General features: G+C 42.7%; 1 protein-coding gene across 3 annotated transcripts in view; it reads left to right on the top strand.

Moving 5' to 3' along the window:
- Positions 1–20,451, top strand: part of frmd5a (FERM domain containing 5a) — a 129,553-nt gene that overhangs the window by 96,306 nt on the left and 12,796 nt on the right. For 2 of the 3 annotated variants that reach the window (XM_071416806.1, XM_071416804.1), the window contains exons 2-10: positions 3,025–3,129; positions 4,477–4,519; positions 5,355–5,433; positions 9,090–9,187; positions 10,130–10,253; positions 17,601–17,688; positions 17,927–18,015; positions 18,936–18,999; positions 19,231–19,322. In XM_071416806.1, coding sequence (XP_071272907.1) covers positions 3,025–3,129; positions 4,477–4,519; positions 5,355–5,433; positions 9,090–9,187; positions 10,130–10,253; positions 17,601–17,688; positions 17,927–18,015; positions 18,936–18,999; positions 19,231–19,322 — 782 coding nt within the window. The remainder of the gene's footprint in view (positions 1–3,024; positions 3,130–4,476; positions 4,520–5,354; positions 5,434–9,089; positions 9,188–10,129; positions 10,254–17,600; positions 17,689–17,926; positions 18,016–18,935; positions 19,000–19,230; positions 19,323–20,451) is intronic. The other variant, XM_071416805.1, reaches the window with a different exon arrangement.

The following is a 20,451-nucleotide window of genomic DNA, read 5'->3' as shown; positions in this document are numbered from 1 at the left end:
ATTTATTTGCACTGTTCGCACCAAGGTACGTTCATCTCTAGGAGACAGAACGCGTCTCCTTCCTGAGCGGTGTGATGGCTGCATGGTCCCATGATGTTAAAACTTGCATACTATTGTTTGTACAGATGAACGTGGTACCTTCAGGCGTTTGGAAATTGCTCCCAAGGATGAACCAGACTTGTGGAGGTCTACATAGTTTTTTCTGAGTTCCTGGCTGATTTCTTTTGATTTTCCCATGATGTCAAGCAAAGAGGCACTGAGTTTGAAGGTAGGCCTTGAAATACATCCACAGGTACTCCTCCAATTGACTTAAATGATGTCAATTAGCCTATCAGAAGCTTCTAAAGCCATGATATCATTTTCTGGAATGTTCCAAGCAGTTTAAAGGCACAGTCAACTTAGTGTATGTAAACTTCTGACCCACTGGAATTATGATACAGTGAATTATAAGTGAAATAATCTGTCTGTAAACAATTGTTGGGGAAATTACTTGTGTCATGCACAAAGTAGATGTCCTAACCGACTTGCCGAAACTATAGTTGTTAACAAGACATTTGTGGAGTGGTTTAAAAACGAGTTTTAATGACTCCAACCTAAGTGTATGTTAACTTCTGACTTCAACTCTATATCCTACCAACGGAACAATAAAAACTGTAATATCTTATGTTTCACCGAGTCGTGGCTGAACGACGACATTAATAACATACAGCTGGCGGGTTATACACTCTATCGGCAGGATAGAACAGCAGCCTCTGGTAAGACACGGAGCGGGAGCCTATGTATATTTGTAAACAACAGCTGGTGCACGATATCTAAGGAAGTCTCAAGGTTTTGCTCATCCGAGGTTGAGTATATCATGATAAGCTGTACACCACACTATCTACCTAGAGAGTTTTCATCTGTATTTTTCATAGCTGTCTACATATCACCACAGACCGACGCTGGCACTAAGACCGCACCCAATGAGCTGTATACCGCCATAAGCAAACAGGAAAACACTCATCCAGAGGCGGCGCTCCTAGTGGCCGGGGACTTTAATGCAGGGAAACTTAAATCAGTTTTACCTCATTTCTATCAGAATGTTAAATGTGCAACTTGAGGGGAAAAAAACTATAGACCACCTTTACTCCACACACAGAGACGCGAACAAAGCTCTCCCTCACCTTCCAATAGGCAATCTAACCATAATTCTATCCTCCTGATTCCTGCTTACAAGCAAAAATTAAAGCAGGAAGCACAGTGACTCGGTCTATGAAAAAGTGGTCAGATGAAGTAGATGCTAAACTACAGGAGTGTTTTGCTAGCACAGACTGGAATATGTTCCCGGGATTCTTCTGATGGTATTGAGGAGTACACCACATCTGTCACTGGCTTCATCAATTAGTGCATCGATGACGTCGTCCCCACATTGACTGTACGTACATACCCCAACCAGAAGCCATGGATTACAGGCAACATTCGCACTGAGCTAAAGGGTAGAGATGCCGCTTTCAAGGAGCGGGACTCTAACCCCGGAGCTTATAAGAAATCCCGCTATACCTTCCGACGAACCATCAAACAAGCAAAGCGTCAATACAGAACTAAGATCGATTCGTACTACACCGGCTCCGACGCTCGTCGGATGTGGCAGGGCATGCAAACTATTACAGACTACAAAGGGAAGCACAGCCGAGAGCTGCTCAGTGACAAGAGCCTACCAGACGAGCTAAATAACTTCTATGTTCACTGACATTTTCAACCTCTCCATGTCTGAGTCTGTAATAGCTACATGTTTCAAGCAGACCACCATAGTCCCTGTGCCCAAGAACACTAAGATAACCTGCCTGAATGAATACCGAACCGTAGCACTCACGTCTGTAGCCATGAAATGCTTTGAAAGGCTGGTCATGGCTCACATCAACACCATTATCCCAGAAACCCTAGACCCACTCCGATTTGCATACCACCCCAACAGATCCACAGATGATGCAATCTCTATTGCACTACACACAGCCCTTTCACACCTGGACAAAGGGAACAACTATGTGAGAATGCTATTCACTGACTACAGCTCAGCGTTCAACACCATAGTGCCCTCAAAGCTCATCACTAAGCTAAGGACCCTGGGTCTAAACACCTCCCTCTGCAACTGGATCCTGGACTTCCTGACGGGCCGTTCCAGGTAGTAAGGGTAGGTAACAACACATCCGCCACGCTGATCCTCAACACAGGGGCCCCTCAGAGGTGCGTGCTCAGTCCCCCCCCTGTGCTCCCTGTTCACTCATGACTGCATGGCCAGGCAAGACTCCAACACCATCATTACGTTTGCCGATGACACAACAGGGGTAGGCCTGATCACTGACAATGATGAGACAACCTATAGGGAGGAGGTCAGAGACCTGACCTCGTGGTGCAAGGACAACAACCTCTCCCTCAACGTCATCAAGACAAAGGAGATTATTGTGGACTACAGGAAAAGGAGGACCGAGCACGCCCCCATTCTCATCAACGGGGCTGTAGTGGAACAGGTTGAGAGCTTCAAGTTCCTTGGCGTCCACATCACCAACAAACTAACATGGTCCATAGGTGAATAGGGCACAACAAAACCTTTCCCCCTCAGGAGACTGAAAAGATTTGGTATGGGTCCTCAGATCCTCAAAAGGTTTTACAGCTGCACCATCGAGGGCATCCTGACGGGTTGCATCACTGCCTGGTATGGCAACAGCTCGGCCTCCGACTGCAAGGCACTACAGAGGGATTTGCATATGGCCCAGTACATCATTAATATTGGATGAATCCTGGATATCTCCACAGGGTCTGGAAAATATGAAGCACGTTCTGTTATCAGTAATTACCTCCCTCTCCCTCAATCTCACATTCTCCCTCATGTCCTCATGAAGTTGTTGAGTTCCTGGGCTGGGCCGGACCACTTGATCCCTATCAGTGGGGATATTGCCTCAAAATTTCCTTTTAAGTTGTTAATTGTGGTCTTTTCTTGTGTTCGCTGTGAGTTTCTCATGCTATTGTTTTTCTCTTCTCTTGCAGCGGGATGCTAAAGGACAGTATCTGTTCGACCTCATCTGCCACCACCTGAATCTGCTGGAGAAGGACTACTTCGGCATCAGATATGTGGACCCAGACAAGCAGCGGGTGAGTGAGTGTGTGTGTGTGTGTGTCTGTGTCTGTGTTGGATGAAGCATGCTGCGGTAGAGGTGACTGTTTAAAGAGATACAGGGCCAGATTGAAGATATGTTATTTTATTTATTTCTATCAAGGCACAAGGCGAGACCCAGATGCAGATGGTTGGAGTCTTACAATGTTTATTAATCCAAAGGGGTAGGCAAGAGAATGGTTGTGGACAGGCAAAAAGGTCAAAACCAGATCAGAGTCCAATAGGTACCAAAGGGCAGGTAGAATCAAGGTCAGGGCAGGCAGGATGATCAGGCAGGCAGGAAAGTAGTCCAGAGTCAGGCAGGGCTCAGAACCGGGAGGACTATAAAAAGAGAATAGAAAAGGAGTACCGGAAAAACATGCTGGTTGACTTGACTAAACATACAAGACGAACTGGCACAGAGAGACGGGAAACACAGGGATAAATACACTGGGGAAAATAAGCGACACCTGGAGGGGGTGGAGACAATCACAGGAACAGGTGAAACAGATCAGGGCGTGACACTTTCATAACACACGCTTTTAGAGAGACACTCATACAATCATCATCATCATCAGCAGCAGCAGCAGCAGAGCACAGAGGGTTATTACTCAGAGATGGCTTGTAGCTGCACTGCTTGATTCATGAAGAATTAACATGTGCTCGCTCACATTGTGTGTTTTAGCATCAGAGACAAGACTGGTCCTGCCCATCCTGCATTTCCTATGCTGCCACTCAGGGCTATTTCAGTGGTTGTTGTTAGGGTGAGGGGTTGGCGGAGAGAGGGAATTGATGGAGTGAATGTTGCCAGAAGGATGGGGGATGAATCAGTGCCTGATATACTGGCAAAACCAGAGTCACCTTCTGAACTGACCCTAGAGAGCACTGCCACTGCACAGTGTCTGCTTGTCTGTCTGTCTAGGCAGGCCCAGGCATGCTGGTGGTATAGTATTATAATTTGAAAGACCATCCATTACTGTCATTTATAGAGAGAGCTGTTATCTCTGTATGCCCTTACTGTTCAATTTGCTTCAGTATGATGATGATTTAATTATACAAATCAGGAACTGATAGCATTAATTATATGATTCTTGTCAGATTAGAGATGGATGTTGGATATGAACAGAGACATGTGTCAGTGTGTTTTAGGCGTGAAGCTGACATGACATAACACAGGTTTTCACACGTCTTTCGATGAACTGTCATTCCTGTTTATTGCATTTAACCTGCTTCGTAGAGCGATGTAGAGTGATATGAGCGTGGTGTCAGTGTCATTGCAGGATTTTTTTTAGACATGTTTCACTTTTGTCACACTTTGATCATATGTCTTTTTGTTGTTGATGCAGCATTGGTTGGAGGTCACAAAGTGTATTGCCAAGCAGATGAAATGTAAGTCTTTAGTGTCTTCCTCTTCATGCTATGATCATTCTGCTAATTGAGCAATTATAGTTATCATCACCATGGCATCTTTAATGACGCATCATCTAATTTGACTAATGAATGTGCATTTGAATTCAAATGGTAGGAAGTTACTGTATTAGGATTTCAATAGATCAAGATTCTCCATTTGACTGGAAGGACAGAACTGTATGAATTGTCCCTTATGAGAACTCACATAAATCCTAGCAGAAGATAATCCACACAAAATGTCTCTCACCCACTCTCTTGCAAATCATCATGAACTGTGTCTCCCTAATTGTGGATATAGAGCTTAAAGGGAAAATATATAGTATATATAAAAAATAATATATATAGGTATTTTTTTTCATTAGTCCACTGTTGATACAGTCCCAAAATGTTTTTCATGTCAGCAGTCAAGTTTTCAAGATATTGGACTTTCAAGAAGCAAAGTGTCACCGGCCACATCATTATGATGATGCAAAATAATTTCCCCTTTAAGAGAGATACCGTTTGCCTATTCTACTGTTTACCTATTCTACTGTTTACCTTGTGATGATATGAAGTAAAGATCGAAGCTAATTGTCATTTACAGTAATCATTTGTCAGTGCCCCCTTCACAGATTGCTTAATTCATGAGTGTTTAAATTGACTAGTCATTTTAAATTCTAACTTCATAGTGTCTGAATCAAACACAGGTCAGGTTAGAACTATGCTAGACACTTTTGCAAGGTGGTGCATTTAGAGCATTTTTTCAGTTAATCATTTGAACTGTGATCATGAAATGTTCCTGACTATTTGGTTCTCCTTTTCCTTTGTTCCCCAGCCCAGCCTCCGTTCACCATGTGTCTCAGAGTCAAGTTTTACCCCCCTGACCCCGCTGCTCTCAAAGAGGAAATCACCAGGTAGGACTTTGTGTGAATCTCAGCAAAGTAGAGAAATGCCAACAACCACTCCCCCAGACTCTAGTATGAAGAGGAAGTCAAGGAAAGCAGACATGAAAGCTTTGTGTATAAACATCTTCAATAACTTTTGCCTTTTCTAAAGCAGTTTCAAAGCAGCGTCTGTTGTTTATCACCTTCTCTCACACTTTTCATTTTCCCAAGAAATGTTTGTGTTCTGAATGCACTGACAGTATTTTTTCCCAGACATTATTGAAGGGCCTCTATAATAAAAGAGCACTTTTTCTAAAAACAATGCAATAAATATTTTAAAAAGACAGTGCTGTTTAAGCTTGTGAGCGAGCCTGCTCTCTGAAGTAGAATGGCTGCTAAATTGCGAGGTTGTGTAGCTGTGCTCTGCGTTGGTCTCTCTGGCTGGCTGACTGCTGAGGGAAGGAGGAAGACTGAGGGTCAATTACGGCTAGCAGACTCCTCTAAATGATACATGATTAGCTCCCAGCTAGCTCAGATTAGAATCACTTATGCATTTCTTCGCCTGACTCTTCTCCCCTGTGCAGTCTGCAATGAGGTCACCCAGAAAAGCCTCTCTGTGCCCTCAATAGGGCCTTTAAACGCCCTCTGATACTCTCTGATTTCAACCACTTGATGATGACATTAAAGAAGCAAGTACGTGTGCAATTGAGTATGAATGTGTTTCTTGTGTCTGTGCATTAGTACATGTGTGTTTGCTAATGTCTATTACAATGTGTGTATGTGTTGAAAGGAGGCACACCAACCTAGCTGTTTGAATCAGGTGGTTGCCATCTCATATTCATTACCGTCCAGGGAGTCTACACTTAGGTGTGATGAAATGAACACAGAATGCAGAGTGCAGATAATGAATTATGTGAATTATGAATGGATGGAGAGGGGAGGAGGGGAGGAGAGTGAAGGCTGAGGAAAAGATAAATATAGTTAGCAAGAGATATGATGAGAGTGGTAGGGCGGGATAGACCACCTCATACTAGAGAGAGGAAGAGATATGAGAATGGTAGGGCAGGATAGACCACCTCATACTAGAGAGAGGAAGAGATATGAGAATGGTAGGGCAGGATAGACCACCTCGAGGAAGAGATATGATGAGATTGTTAGGGCAGGATAGACCACCTCATACTAGAGAGAGGAAGAGATATGAGAATGGTAGGGCAGGATAGACCACCTCATACTAGAGAGAGGAAGAGATATGAGAATGGTAGGGCAGGATAGACCACCTCATACTAGAGAGAGGAAGAGATATGATGAGATTGGTAGGGCAGGATAGACCACCTCATACTAGAGAGAGGAAGAGATATGATGAGATTGGTAGGGCAGGATAGACCACCTCATACTAGAGAGAGGAAGAGATATGATGAGATTGGTAGGGCAGGATAGACCACCTCATACTAGAGAGAGGAAGAGATATGATGAGATTGGTAGGGCAGGATAGACCACCTCATACTAGAGAGAGGAAGAGATATGAGATTGGTAGGGCAGGATGAGAGGGAGAGGAAAGGAAGGAGAGGAGAGGAAATAATCAATGACACTGAAGTTTTCTTCAATATAGTTTCCTCATTAATCAAATACTGAAGGGATACTGGACAATATATGGCACAAAGGTTAGATCACACAATGAGGGAAGAGGATAGAGATGGGTCAAATATTCATTTAATTTCACAGCTGTCCTTCACCAAATCTACCGACAGCAGAGATGTGAAAGGCAAGCAGAAAAGACAAAAGAAATGTAGGGCAGACAATAGACAGCATCAGCCATTTAACTGGAGTCACCCAAAGAGAGAAAAGGAAATTTCCTTTTTAGCACCTATGGCTCCTTAAGTGACATACTATTAGCTGTTGTGGAGCTGGCCTAGATGACAAAATTACAGCCGAGGATATGTACACTACCGTTCAAAAGTTTGGGGTCACTAAGAAATGTCCTTGTTTTTGAAGAAATGGCAATTTTTTGTCCATTAAAATAACGTTAAATTGATCAGAAATACAGTGTAGACATTGTTATTGTATTGGAAACGTAGCTGGAAATGGCTGATTTTGTATGGAATATCTACATAGGCGTACAGAGGCCCATTATCAGCAATCATCACTCCAAAGTGTTCCAATGGCACGTTGTGTTAGCTAATCCAAGTTTATCATTTTAAACGGCAAATTGATCATTAGAAAACTATTTTGCAATTATGTTAGCACAGCTGAAAACTGTTGTTCTGATTAAAAAAGCAATAAAACTGTCCTTCTTTAGACTAGTTGAGTATCTGGAGCATCAGCATTTGTGGATTCGATTACAGGCTGAAAATGTCCAGAAACAAATAACTTTCTTCTGAAACTTGTCAGTCTATTCTTGTTCTGAGAAATTAAGGCTATTCCATGCGAGAAATTTCCAAGAAACTGAAGATCTCGTATAACGCTGTGTACTACTCCCTTCACAGAACAGCGCAAACTGGCTCTAACCAGAATAGAAAGAGTGGGAGGCCACGGTGCACGACTGAGCAAGAGGACAAGTACATTAGAGTGTCTAGTTTGAGAAACAGACGCCTCACAAGTCCCCAACTGGCAGCTTCATTAAATAGTACACACAAAACACCAGTCCCAACGTCAACAGCGAAGAGGCGACGCCGGGATGCTGGCCTTCTAGGCAGAGTTCCCCTGTCCTGTGTCTGTGTTCTTATGCCCATCTTACTATTTAATTTTTATTGGCCAGTCTGAGATATGGCTTTTTCTTTGCAACTCTGGCTTTGCAACTCTGGCGACGCCGGGATGCTGGCCTTCAGCATCCCGGCGTCGCCTCTTCACTGTTGACGTTGAGACTGGTACTATTTAATGAAGCTGCCAGTTGAGGACTTGTGAAGCATCTGTTTCTCAAACTAGACACCCTAATGTACTTGTCCTCTTGCTCAGTCGTGCACCGTGTCCTCCCACTCCTCTTTCTATATTCCATAAAAAATCTGCCATTTCCAGCTACAATAGTTATTTACAACATTAACAATGTCTACACTGTATTTCTGATCAATTTGATTCTATTTTAAAGGACAAAAAAGTTTGCTTTTCTTTCAAAAACAAGTACATTTGACCCCAAACTTTTGAACGGTAGTGTATATTCTTCGCATTCACATGCATGGGTTCTCCTGGGCTCATTTTGGTGTTGGTTGTGGGAAGTTGGTTTCAGGGGAATCTGGGATCCGTTCTGTCGTTTCTCCCACTGTTTCTATCACGTGTTACATTCACGCTAGAATCAATAAATGGGCAATCCTGTACTGTAACCATTGGTAACACCTGCATTGTTCCAGGTGTTAGTCTCAGTCTGCAGCCAGTGTAGCTGCTGTATCTGTCAGGACAGTGCTGCTGTGTTCTGGGATGCTCTGGTCTTGTCTGGATTCTAATCTGGAGGCTTGAACAGAAACACAGTCAGTCGACAATAGCAGCAGTTTGCCTCAGGGCATCCCCTACCAAACCCTGTCCCCAACACACAATTTTTTTTACATCCTTTTGAGATTTATCTGTGGCGATGTCTTGTTGTTGCAATAGATCTAAAAATAAGTGTGGTCTGTAATGTTGATGAATCTCATTAAAGTAGACGGGTGACTGAGATCCATGACCTCTGACCTTCTTCGCCCACTCTGTTCTGGTCCCAGATATTTAGTCTTCCTGCAGATCAAGAGAGATCTGTATCACGGACGCCTCCTGTGTAAGACGACAGATGCTGCCATGATGGCTGCCTTCATCCTGCAAGGTACAGTGACAGGACCTGCTTGCTCCACTCTCTGCACTGCACTTTCACATAACTTCTCTGGATTTCTCATAAGGATGTAGTTATCACTTTGTAAATTATATGCCCTGAGGGATTCTTACTTCCGTATTGACTGATCTCTACTGTATACTAAAAAGCATCAAATTAAAATGTTAATGCAGACAACACGTGCACCTCCATACTAATTTACACTGTAAAACCATAGCTGATAAAGAAAGATGGGACAGCTGATAAGTAAGATCAATGCTTTGAATGCTAAACATGTGAATTTCATGCTAGATTGTAAGCCCTCTGCATGATTATCAGGCATCTTGCTCTCAGCAGTATCGTTAGCTGTCAAAGCATGGAGCTCACACGCAGTAGACCCTCGAGAGGCAGGCAGGCTGTATGTTTGAGAGGTACGGCGAGCGAGCCGAAGGCCGCAGAAAGTGCAGTGTTAGGAGAAAGAGAAGGCAGGTCCTTTGGCAGGCGCACTGGCTCTGTTCATGAGGAGGTGCTGCCTGATCACCTCCTTGTCCTCGCTCGCTGGGGGAAAGAATTGTCAGAGCCGCCTGAGGGAGCTCAGTGTGGTATGAAGTCACAAATAAACAACAGCAACCCTGGGCCAGTTTAACTTGTCGTCATTAAGAGCTCTGCTGACATACAGCACAGGCTGCCTGTGATCTAACAACACCTCGGCAAGGGTGCCAGTAATGTGTGTGTAGAACTGTGTAAATACTCACCCTATCCCTAATAATTCTTGTTTGAGTTCACACTTAATCTGCAGTTATTACTGCAAACATATTCTGTATCCACTTTTATAATTTATTGAATGGAAGGATGTTGTGGATGTTAGATATATTACTGTATGTACTGTATGTAACCATGTATGGTTAGACTGTGGTGCTGTGAAATGGTGGATCATTTTTATTAACTGTGTTCCAGCTGAGATTGGGGACTATGATCCTGGGAAGCATCCTGAAGGATACAGTTCTAAATTCCAGTTCTTCCCAAAACATTCAGAGAAGCTGGAGCGACGAATCTCAGACATACACAAGACAGAACTGATGTAAGGACCAATCTACTGTTTCTCTTTAACCTCTCACACGTGCATGCACGTTCAAACACACACTGCACCTATAAGATGAATCAATTTGACTGAGAAAGCACTAACTACCATTGTGCGAATGCTTATTGTCTTGGAAACTAGTTCCTTCACACTCTTCTCAAACATTTGTTTAATCTAATGGCCCACTGTCATTCCAGGGTGTTGCAGAGACAAGATGGTGGGATTTTCTTGAGCACAAAAACTACCTTTCATTAATACAGTCATTATTATGAGGGTCGTGGCCCAAGACCTGTCAGGGAGTGCAGTGCAATACACCTAATGCAGTGAGATACGGTAGTGTGTGCACATACAAACACACAAAGGCATACATGCACACACACACTACTTTCTCTGCCAGCAGGTTAGCTGATGAAGCATCACTGAGGGTTTCTTAATGATGATACACTCCACTGCGCACAAACTGGTTAAATCAATGTAGTTTCAACATAATTTGTCAACATATTGTAACATGGAATCTATGTGGAAAATATATTGAATTTGTACCTTTGAAATGTCAGATCAATATAAGATCCATTAACAGAAAAAAATAAAAGGCTCCTATTGCACCTCCTATTGGAGAGTTGATCTATCTACAGCTATCCCTTTGGGCTCATCCAGGGTTTTAGCCCAGCCCTTGCTTAGCTTTGATATTTCTCATTGACTATTGCCAATGTGTTATCATGAGAATGATTGTTGAGAAATCTCGACTTAATAGTTGAAATATTGCTATCAAAGTCATTCCAAAGGGTATTTTTTATTTTTTTATTTTACCTTTATTTAACCAGGTAGGCTAGTTGAGAACAAGTTCTCATTTACAACTGCGACCTGGCCAAGATAAAGCATAGCAGTGTGAACAGACAACAACACAGAGTTACACATGGAGTAAACAATAAACAAGTCAATAACACAGTAGGGGAAAAAATGTGTCTATATACATTGTGTGCAAAAGGCATGAGGAGGTAGGCAATAAATAGGCCATAGGAGCGAATAATTACAATTTAGCAGATTAACACTGGAGTGATAAATCATCAGATGATCATGTGCAAGTAGAGATACTGGTGTGCAAAAGAGCAGAAAAGTAAATAAATAAAAACAGTAAGGGGATGAGGTAGGTAAATTGGGTGGGCTGTTTACAGATGGACTATGTACAGCTGCAGCGATCGGTTAGCTGCTCAGATAGCAGATGTTTAAAGTTGGTGAGGGAAATAAAAGTCTCCAACTTCAGCGATTTTTGCAATTCGTTCCAGTCACAGGCAGCAGAGAACTGGAAGGAAAGGCGGCCAAATGAGGTGTTGGCTTTTGGGATGATCAGTGAGATATACCTGCTGGAGCGCGTGCTACGGGTGGGTGTTGTTATCGTGACCAGTGAACTGAGATAAGGCGGAGCTTTACCTAGCATGGACTTATAGATGACCTGGAGCCAGTGGGTCTGGCGACGAATATGTAGCGAGGGCCAGCCGACTAGAGCATACAGGTCGCAGTGGTGGGTGGTATAAGGTGTTTTAGTAACAAAACGGATGGCACTATGATAAACTGCATCTAGTTTGCTGAGTAGAGTATTGGAAGCTATTTTGTAGATGACATCGCCGAAGTCGAGGATCGGTAGGATAGTCAGTTTTACTAGGGTAAGTTTGGCGGCGTGAGTGAAGGAGGCTTTGTTGCGAAATAGAAAGCCAATTCTTGATTTGATTTTGGATTGGAGATGTTTAATATGAGTCTGGAAGGAGAGTTTACAGTCTAGCCAGACACCTAGGTATTTGTAGATGTTCACATATTCTAGGTCGGAACCGTCCAGGGTGGTGATGCTAGTCGGGTGGACGGGTGCAGGCAGCGAACGGTTGAAAAGCATGCATTTGGTTTTACTAGCGTTTAAGAGCAGTTGGAGGCCACGGAAGGAGTGTTATATGGCATTGAAGCTCGTTTGGAGGTTAGATAGAACAGTGTCCAAGGAAGGGCCAGAAGTATACAGAATGGTGTCGTCTGCGTAGAGGTGGATCAGGGAATCGCCCGCAGCAAGAGCAACATCATTGATATATACAGAGAAAAGAGTCGGCCCGAGAATTGAAACCTGTGGTACCCCCATAGAGACTGCCAGAGGACCGGACAATGTATGTTCAATAGAGCAAATGAAATGTAACCATACTTTATCAATCATACAGTATATCATCAATGATGCTATTTAAGCCTACAGTGTATAGCATCTGGGAAGTCATCAACAGCTATTGTTTAAGTTCAGCCCAGGATTCAACTAAAAATAGATAATACAAAGAGTGCCTTCGGAATGTATTCAGACCCCTTGACTTTTTCCACATTTTGTTAGGTTACAGCCTTATTCTAAAATTGATTAAACAAATGTTTCTTGATCAATCTACACAACAAAGCAAAAACAGGTTTTTAGACATTTCTGATAATTTAGTCAACTGAAATATCACATTTTACATAAGTATTCAGACCCTTTACTCAGTACTTTGTTGAAGCACCTTTGGCGGCGATTATAGACTTGAGTCTTCTTGGTTATGACGCTACAAGCTTGGCACACCTGTATTTGGGGAGTTTCTCCCATTCTTCTCTGCAGATCATCTCAAGCTCTGTCAGGTTGGATGGGGAGCGTTGCTGCACAGCTATTTTCAGGTCTCTCCAGAGATGTTCGATCGGGTTCAAGTCCGGTCTCTGGCTGGGCCACTCAAAGACATTCAGAGACTTGTCCTGAAGCCAGTCCTGCATTGTCTTGGCTGTGTGCTTAGGTTCGTTGAGGTGAACCTTCGTCCCAGTCTGAGGTCCTGAGCGCTCTGGAGCAGGTTTTCACCAAGGATCTCTCTGTACTTTGCTCCGTTCACCTTTGCCTTGATCCTGACTAGTCTCCCAGTCCCTGCCGCTGAAAAACATCCCCACAGCGTGATGCTGTCACGACCATGCTTCACCGTAGGGATGGTGCCAGGTTTCCTCCAGACGTGACGCTTGGCATTCAGGCCAAAGAGTTCAATCTTGGTTTCATCAGACCAGAGAATCTTGTTTCTCATGGTCTGAGGGTTTTTAGGTGCCTTTTGGCAAACTCCAAGCGGGCTGTCATGTGCCTTTTACTGAGGAGTGGCTTCCGTCTGGCCACTCTACCATAATGTCCTGATTGGTGGAGTGCTGCAGAGATGGTTGTCCTTCTGGAAGGTTCTCCCATCTCCACAAAGGAACTCTAGAGCTCTGACAGAGTGACCATCTGGTTCTTGGTCACCTCCCTGACCAAGGCCCTTTTCCCCCGTTTGCTCAGTTTGGCCAGGCAGCCAGCTCTAGGAAGAGTCATGGTGGTACGAAACTTCTTAAATTTAAGAATGATGGAGACCACTGTGTTCTTGGGGACCTTCAATGCTGCAGAAAGTTTTTGATACCCTTCCCCACAATCCTATCTCGGAGCTTTACGGATAATTCCTTCGACCTCATGGCTTGATTTTTGCTCTGACATGCACTGTCAACTGAGGGACCTTACATAGACAGGTGTGTGCCTTTCCAAATTATGTCCAGTCAATTGAATTTACCATAGGTGGACTCCAAGTTTTAGAAACATCTCAAGGATGATCAATGGAAACAGGATGCATCTGAGCTCAATTTCGAGTCTCATAGCAAAGGGTCTGAATAATTATGTAAGTAAGGTATTTCTGTTTTTATATTTAATACATTTGTAAAAATGTCAACCTGTTTTTCGCTTTGTCATTATGGGGTATTGTGTGTAGATTGCTGATGAAATGTTTTTATTTAATCCATTTTAGAATAAGGCTGTAACGTAACAAAATGTGGAAAAAGGGAAGAGGTCTGAGTACTTTCCGAAAACACTGTATAGGCCTAGGGTTTTAAGATTTATTTCAAATGGAATCTTCAAGTCAATAATAAATATGTTGGATTCATGACTCCATCTCAACCAAAAATAAAAGTTAAAGAATAGGATCAAATCAAACTGTATTTGAAGTGCATTTAAAGTTTGATTTGATTTAGTCCTATTCTTTAACTTTAGATTCTTGTTTGAAATAGAGACGTGAATCCATCATATCAATTATTAATTTGATGACAAATTGCAATTAAAAGCCAGACTCAGTGGTACAGATGTATCTTCTGCTTGGATAGCTCTATCTCTTTCAAATGTTTATATTAGGTTGGGTTGACTACCAAAGACAATCAATATCACTTTTGCAATATGGTAAATAGCATATTAACTTGTCGACAAGTTATCAAATTATCTGTTGGATTCACATCTCCATCTCAACCAAAAATAAAAGTTAAAGAATAGGATTAAGTCAGTGGCTCAGATTAAACTATCCAAGCAGTAGATACATCTCCTTTAAATGTTGGTATTTGGTTGTGTTGTCAACCAAACACAATTCAATATTACTTTTGTAATACAGTAAATAGCCTAAAGTTATCTTGCAAACAAATGTAACATTATTCAACATTAAAATCCATGGCCACTGAGGTTACTATAACAATAAATGTCTTCTTATGTAATCATAGAAATCTGCACAGAATCTCAAATGGCATTGATCACTTGCACCATGTACTTTAATGTAATCTCAACTAACTGCAATTCAGGTTATTTGGTTGTGCTATTAGATCAAGCACAGTGATAGCACATTAAGTTGTTGTATAAATAAAATATCTGACATTGTATTCCCATTTGAACATTAGTGTGCTTTTAAATGGTTGAAAGTGCAGTGATAACAGAATTCAACAGACCTTTGGCAATTTTTTTGTGGGTACAAATAGGTTGGAATCTCATTGATCAACGTATCTACCAAATATTACCCAATTCTCCACATTGTAATGACATGGTGTTCCCAGTGGGACAGGCTGCGACAGACACTTCCCAACATTGATCCTTTACACTCACCCTCAGGCCTCTAAAGTTAATGTGGTTCGAGCCACATGGATAATGGTTTAGCCATAATGTCTGAGATATTTATCCTCCCACAAGACACTTCTCCTTTGTTTAAATCATAATTAGTGTGAGATAATGTGCTCTACAGAAATTAAAGACATTGGAACATGGATCAGCCATTTTCACACTAGCTCAGAGTCGATTTGAAGGTTTTTTAATGTTGGTTCCCATTACTGAGTGCTTTGTCTAGTGACCCAGCTCAGTGAACTTGTCATGGCCATGGGACATACTGTATACTGTGGACAGCATGGAGGATGTGACTGACCAAAGGTGTGTAGTCAGAGGTTCATAGATAAAGGATCTTTAAAATGATAATTATAGATAAGATCCTCTGCTGCTCTCTAGTGGGTTGTTCATGTCTCATCACCAACAAAACACCTGTTAACATGCCTGACTCTGTGATCATAGAAAATATCCTTGGAATGCTGGGACAGGGGCCTATTTGGATCTTTTGAATGCACCAGTAATTCAAGCCACTGGCATCTCTTCATGTTTTTTCCATTGATTGTGATAGAGGTCAGGCTGATGCTCACGTTACTCCATTGCTGTTGAATGGTTGGTGCTTGATTAAATGTTAATTGGTAGAGGTACTGTATCTAGGATGGTTGATACACTGTCTGTCTGGCCATCTATTCAGAGCTCTCTGGTCTATTCAGCATCCTGCCAGCTCACTCTGTTGATCACTCCTCTGTGTAAGGGAAATACAGTGGCTTGCGAAAGTATTCACCCTCCTTGGCATTTTTCCTATTTTGTTGCCTTACAACCTGGAATTAAAATAGATTTTTGGGGGGGGGGGGGGGGGTTGTTGTATCATTTGATTTACACAACATGCCTACCACTTTGAAGATGCAAAATATATTATTTTGTTTAACAAACAAGATATAAGACAAAAAAACAGAACTTGAGCGTGCATAACTATTCACCCCCCCCAAAGTCAATACTTTGTGGAGCCACCTTTTGCAGCAATTACAGCTGCAAGTCTCTTGGGGTATGTCTCTATAAGCTTGGCACATCTAGCCACTGGGATTTTTTCCCATTCTTCAAGGCAAAACTTCTCCAGCTCCTTCAAGTTGGATGGATTCCGCTGGTGTACAGCAATCTTTAAGTCATACCACAGATTCTCAATTGGATTGAGGTCTGGGCTTTGACTAGGCCATTCCAAAATATTTAAATGTTTCCCCTTAAACCACTCGAGTGTTGCTTTAGCAGTATGCTTTGGGTCATTGTCCTGCTGGAAGGTGAACCTCCGTCCCAGTCTCAAATCTCTGGAAGACTAAGTCAGATTTCCCTCAAGAATTTCCCTGTATTTAGCGCCATCCATCATTCCTTCCTTCTGACCAGTTTCCCAGTCCCTGCCAATGGAAAAACATCCCCACAGCATGATGCTGCCACCACCATGCTTCACTGTGGGGATGGTGTTCTTGGGGTGATGAGAAGTGTTGGGTTTGCGCCAGACATAGCATTTTCCTTGATGGCCAAAAAGCTACATTTTAGTCTCATCTGACCAGAGAGGAAGTCTCCCACATGGGGAGTCTCCCACATGCCTTTTGGCGAACACCAAACATGTTTGCTTATTTTTTTTGGCCACTCTTCCGTAAAGCCCAGCTCTGTGGAGTGTACAGCTTAAAGTGGTTCTATGGACAGATACTCCAATCTCCGCTGTGGAGCTTTGCAGCTCCTTCAGGGTTATCTTTGGTCTCTTTGTTGCCTCTCTGATTAATTCCCTCCTTGCCTGGTCTGTGAGTTTTGGTGGGCGGCCCATCCTTGGCAGGTTTGTTGTGGTGCCATATTCTTTCCATTTTTTAATAATGGATTTAATGGTGCTCCGTAGGATGTTCAAAGTTTCGGATATTTTTTTATAACTCAACCCTGATCTGTACTTCTCCACAACTTTGTCTCTGACCTGTTTGGAGAGCTCCTTGGTCTTCATGGTGCCGCTTGCTTGGTGGTGCCCCTTGCTTAGTGGTGTTGCAGACTCTGGGGCCTTTCAGAACAGGTGTATATATACTGAGATCATGTGACACTTAGACTGCACACAGGTGGACTTTATTTAACTAATTATGTGACTTCTGAAGGTAATTGGTTGCACCAGATCTTATTTAGGGGCTTCATAACAAAGGGGGTGAATACATATGCACAAACCACTTTTATGTTTTTTCATTTCACTTCACCAATTTGGACTATTTTGTGTATGTCCATTAAAAATAAATTTAAATTGCAGGTTGTAATGCAACAAAATAGGAAAAACGCCAAGGGGGATGAATACTTTTGCAAGGCACTGTAGTTCTGTCATAGTTAATATTATTTATGCATTTGACCTTTTCTTCTTTCGTTTCATAGACCTGTATTGATGTTAAGTTTCTTAATCAGACATTGATGCTCTCTCTCAGTGGCCAGACACCTGAAACATCAGAGCTGAATTTTCTCCAGAAAGCCCAGATGCTGGAGACATATGGTGTGGATCCTCATCCATGCAAGGTTGGGTGGCCAATTCTCACACACTGCTGCTTCATTTTAAGATATTTGCATTAAAACACCCTGTTTCCTCTACTTGAGCTTTGAGTTCTCTCTTGGTAGAATGGATAATGCATTGCTAAAGCAAATGGCAGCACACTTGCATCTACACAGTCATACAGTATGTATGTGTGTATTTCATACAGGTATCTATTGTAGGTCTATTGTGTTGTGCCATAACAATGTTTTTTGTGTATGACAGGATGTGTCTGGAAATCCAGCCTTTCTTGCCTTCACCCCATTTGGATTTGTCGTGCTTCAGGGAAACAAGAGGGTTCATTTTCTCATGTGGTGAGTAGAATGATTTCTGCTCTAATGCTGATTTCTGGGGTGGCAGGTAGCTTAGTGGTTCGAGCGTTGGGCCAGTAACTGGAAGGTTGCTAGATCGAATCCCCGAGCTGACAAGGTAAAAATTTGTCGTTCTGCCCCTGAACAAGGCAGTTAATCCACTGTTCCTAGGCCGTCATTGTAAATAAGAATTTGTTCTTAACTGACTTGCCTAGTTAAATAAAATAAATAATCCTAAACCACATACCACTGCTGGTTCTACATTCACAATCAGTGGAGTGTGTCCTGCTGATTCTCTCCTCCTGACCAGAGGGACAGCATGCATACAGGTGTCCCATTGTCTTAGTTAGTCGCTACTATTCTGGGCATATGATTTCACAGGCCTGTCTGTTAGAAATCAACTTGTTTTTAAATGCACAAGAAAAATACATGTTCTCAACCACAACAAATAATTGATCTTGCATGCAGCAGGGACTGTAAGAATCCTTAAAGACATACATGGATCAGTGCTGCTGTAACATACTATTCCATACAGCCCCTCTCATTAAGCCAGTAGCCCACTATATTGGGTCTGTAATAGTTAAATATGAGTTAGATATTCACTCCTGATATAGAAATGCCACCACCTAATTCAGTACAGTATGTCTGTAATACTTACAAAATCTGGCCAAGTAGACAATGTGAATGTTACAATATGTTACAGCATTTACAGCTGCTTTGTTAGATTTTTTAACCTTCTGCACATTCTCCCATCCCATGTCTCCAGTTTACCTGGGGTATTATCAGACATGTGTTCTGTTAGCCAAACATGGAGCTCCATTGCTGTTTGTGTGGTCTGCTAGTGGTTGTGATTAATTTTTTAAGAGCTTGTGGCTCACAGTGCAGTTGGTTGTGTGATTAACTATCCCCTTCCTTGTGGGCAGGAATGAGGTGACCAAACTGAAGTTCGAGGGAAAGATATTCCATATATATGCAAATCAGAAGGAGGTGAGAGCATGAATTATTGATGTGTTGGGGGAGTCAAGTATAGAGAGCAGGGCAGCGACTGTGACTGTTCTATGGCCAATACTCTCTGAAAACAGGTCCTGGAGATAGCATGTTCTAGTCATACCACAGCCTGGTGTGTTCAATAAACAGCAGTAGTAATAGTAATGACTCTTGAAACTGAGAAACTGTCAGGTTGTTTTATTTTCCTGCACATTTATTTCTAATGTGCAGGACAAAAAGATCATCTTGACGTACTTTGCACCAACACCTGAGGCCTGCAAGCACCTGTGGAAATGTGGAGTGGAGAACCAAGCCTTCTACAAGTAAGTGTTGTTCTTCCTCTAAGTCATAGCTATACACTTTACTCCAGGGCATCTGTGAGAGCTATCTAAAGAGGGCTCTCCTCTCCTCTGACCTTGAAGTGTCCTGAGAGCAGCGTTGTCAGGCTGTTTATGAGATAGGGAACGAGACGTGAGGCAACGGTGAGCTTTTGTGAGTTAGTGTGCACTGGGACATGCCAGTGAACCCTCCACGGCTCCTCCAGAGAAATGAGTGCTCCTTCCGTCTCAGCCATGACTGATTGTGTGTCCCCTCCCCCTGCAACACATCAACACAATGACCAGAGAGAGTCTAGTAATGGATGAGGGTGACAGGGAAGGTTGCTGAGGAGCATGTGGGTTGAGCGAGTGCTCAGGTGATAAAAGGAGATAGAGAAAGGGGGGGGGGGGGGGGGGGGAAACATAGGGCAGCGCACAGCACACACAGAGATGGAATTAGTATGATGAGATATCCGGCTATAGAGCTATAGATCTTAGTGGGGACTGGTGGATCTTCAGGGAGGCCTGGCTGATTGGCACAGAGCTTCATACTGCTTTAATGAAAGACATCTGTCTGTGTGTGCTAAATCCCACAGAAACAGACTGATGGATAAATAAACATCAAGCAAACACCACACACATTTGATTTTAATGTTATATAATATATAATTTAGCACCATCTTTTGCATCATCCCATAATAATAAGTAAGCTATTATGTCTTTACAGACAGTACATACTGCATGTGGTGAACTTGTACATCAAGCTGCCTCGCACTACAGAAACAGGAGATAGGCTACTGCTCCAGGAGATAGGCTACTGCTCCAGGAGATAGGCTACTGCTCCAGGAGATAGGCTACTGCTCCAGGAGATAGGCTACTGCTCCAGGAGATAGGCTACTGCTCCAGGAGATAGGCTACTGCTCCAGGAGATAGGCTACTGCTCCAGGAGATAGGCTACTGCTCCAGGAGATAGGCTACTGCTCCAGGAGATAGGCTACTGCTCCAGGAGATAGGCTACTGCTCGTGCAAGGCTACTTACTTACATAATGCATGCACACCTCTCCAAGGATCTAGGCACTAAGTAATACATAATTGAGAGGTAAGTGGTTGGTTTTCAGTCCGAGCTGGGCTTAGA

This window comes from Salvelinus alpinus, chromosome 9, assembly GCF_045679555.1.
Source record: "Salvelinus alpinus chromosome 9, SLU_Salpinus.1, whole genome shotgun sequence".
Lineage (NCBI taxonomy): Eukaryota > Metazoa > Chordata > Actinopteri > Salmoniformes > Salmonidae > Salvelinus > Salvelinus alpinus.
The sequence above is the reverse complement of the archived record's forward strand: the minus strand, read 5'-3'. Positions and strand labels throughout refer to the sequence as shown.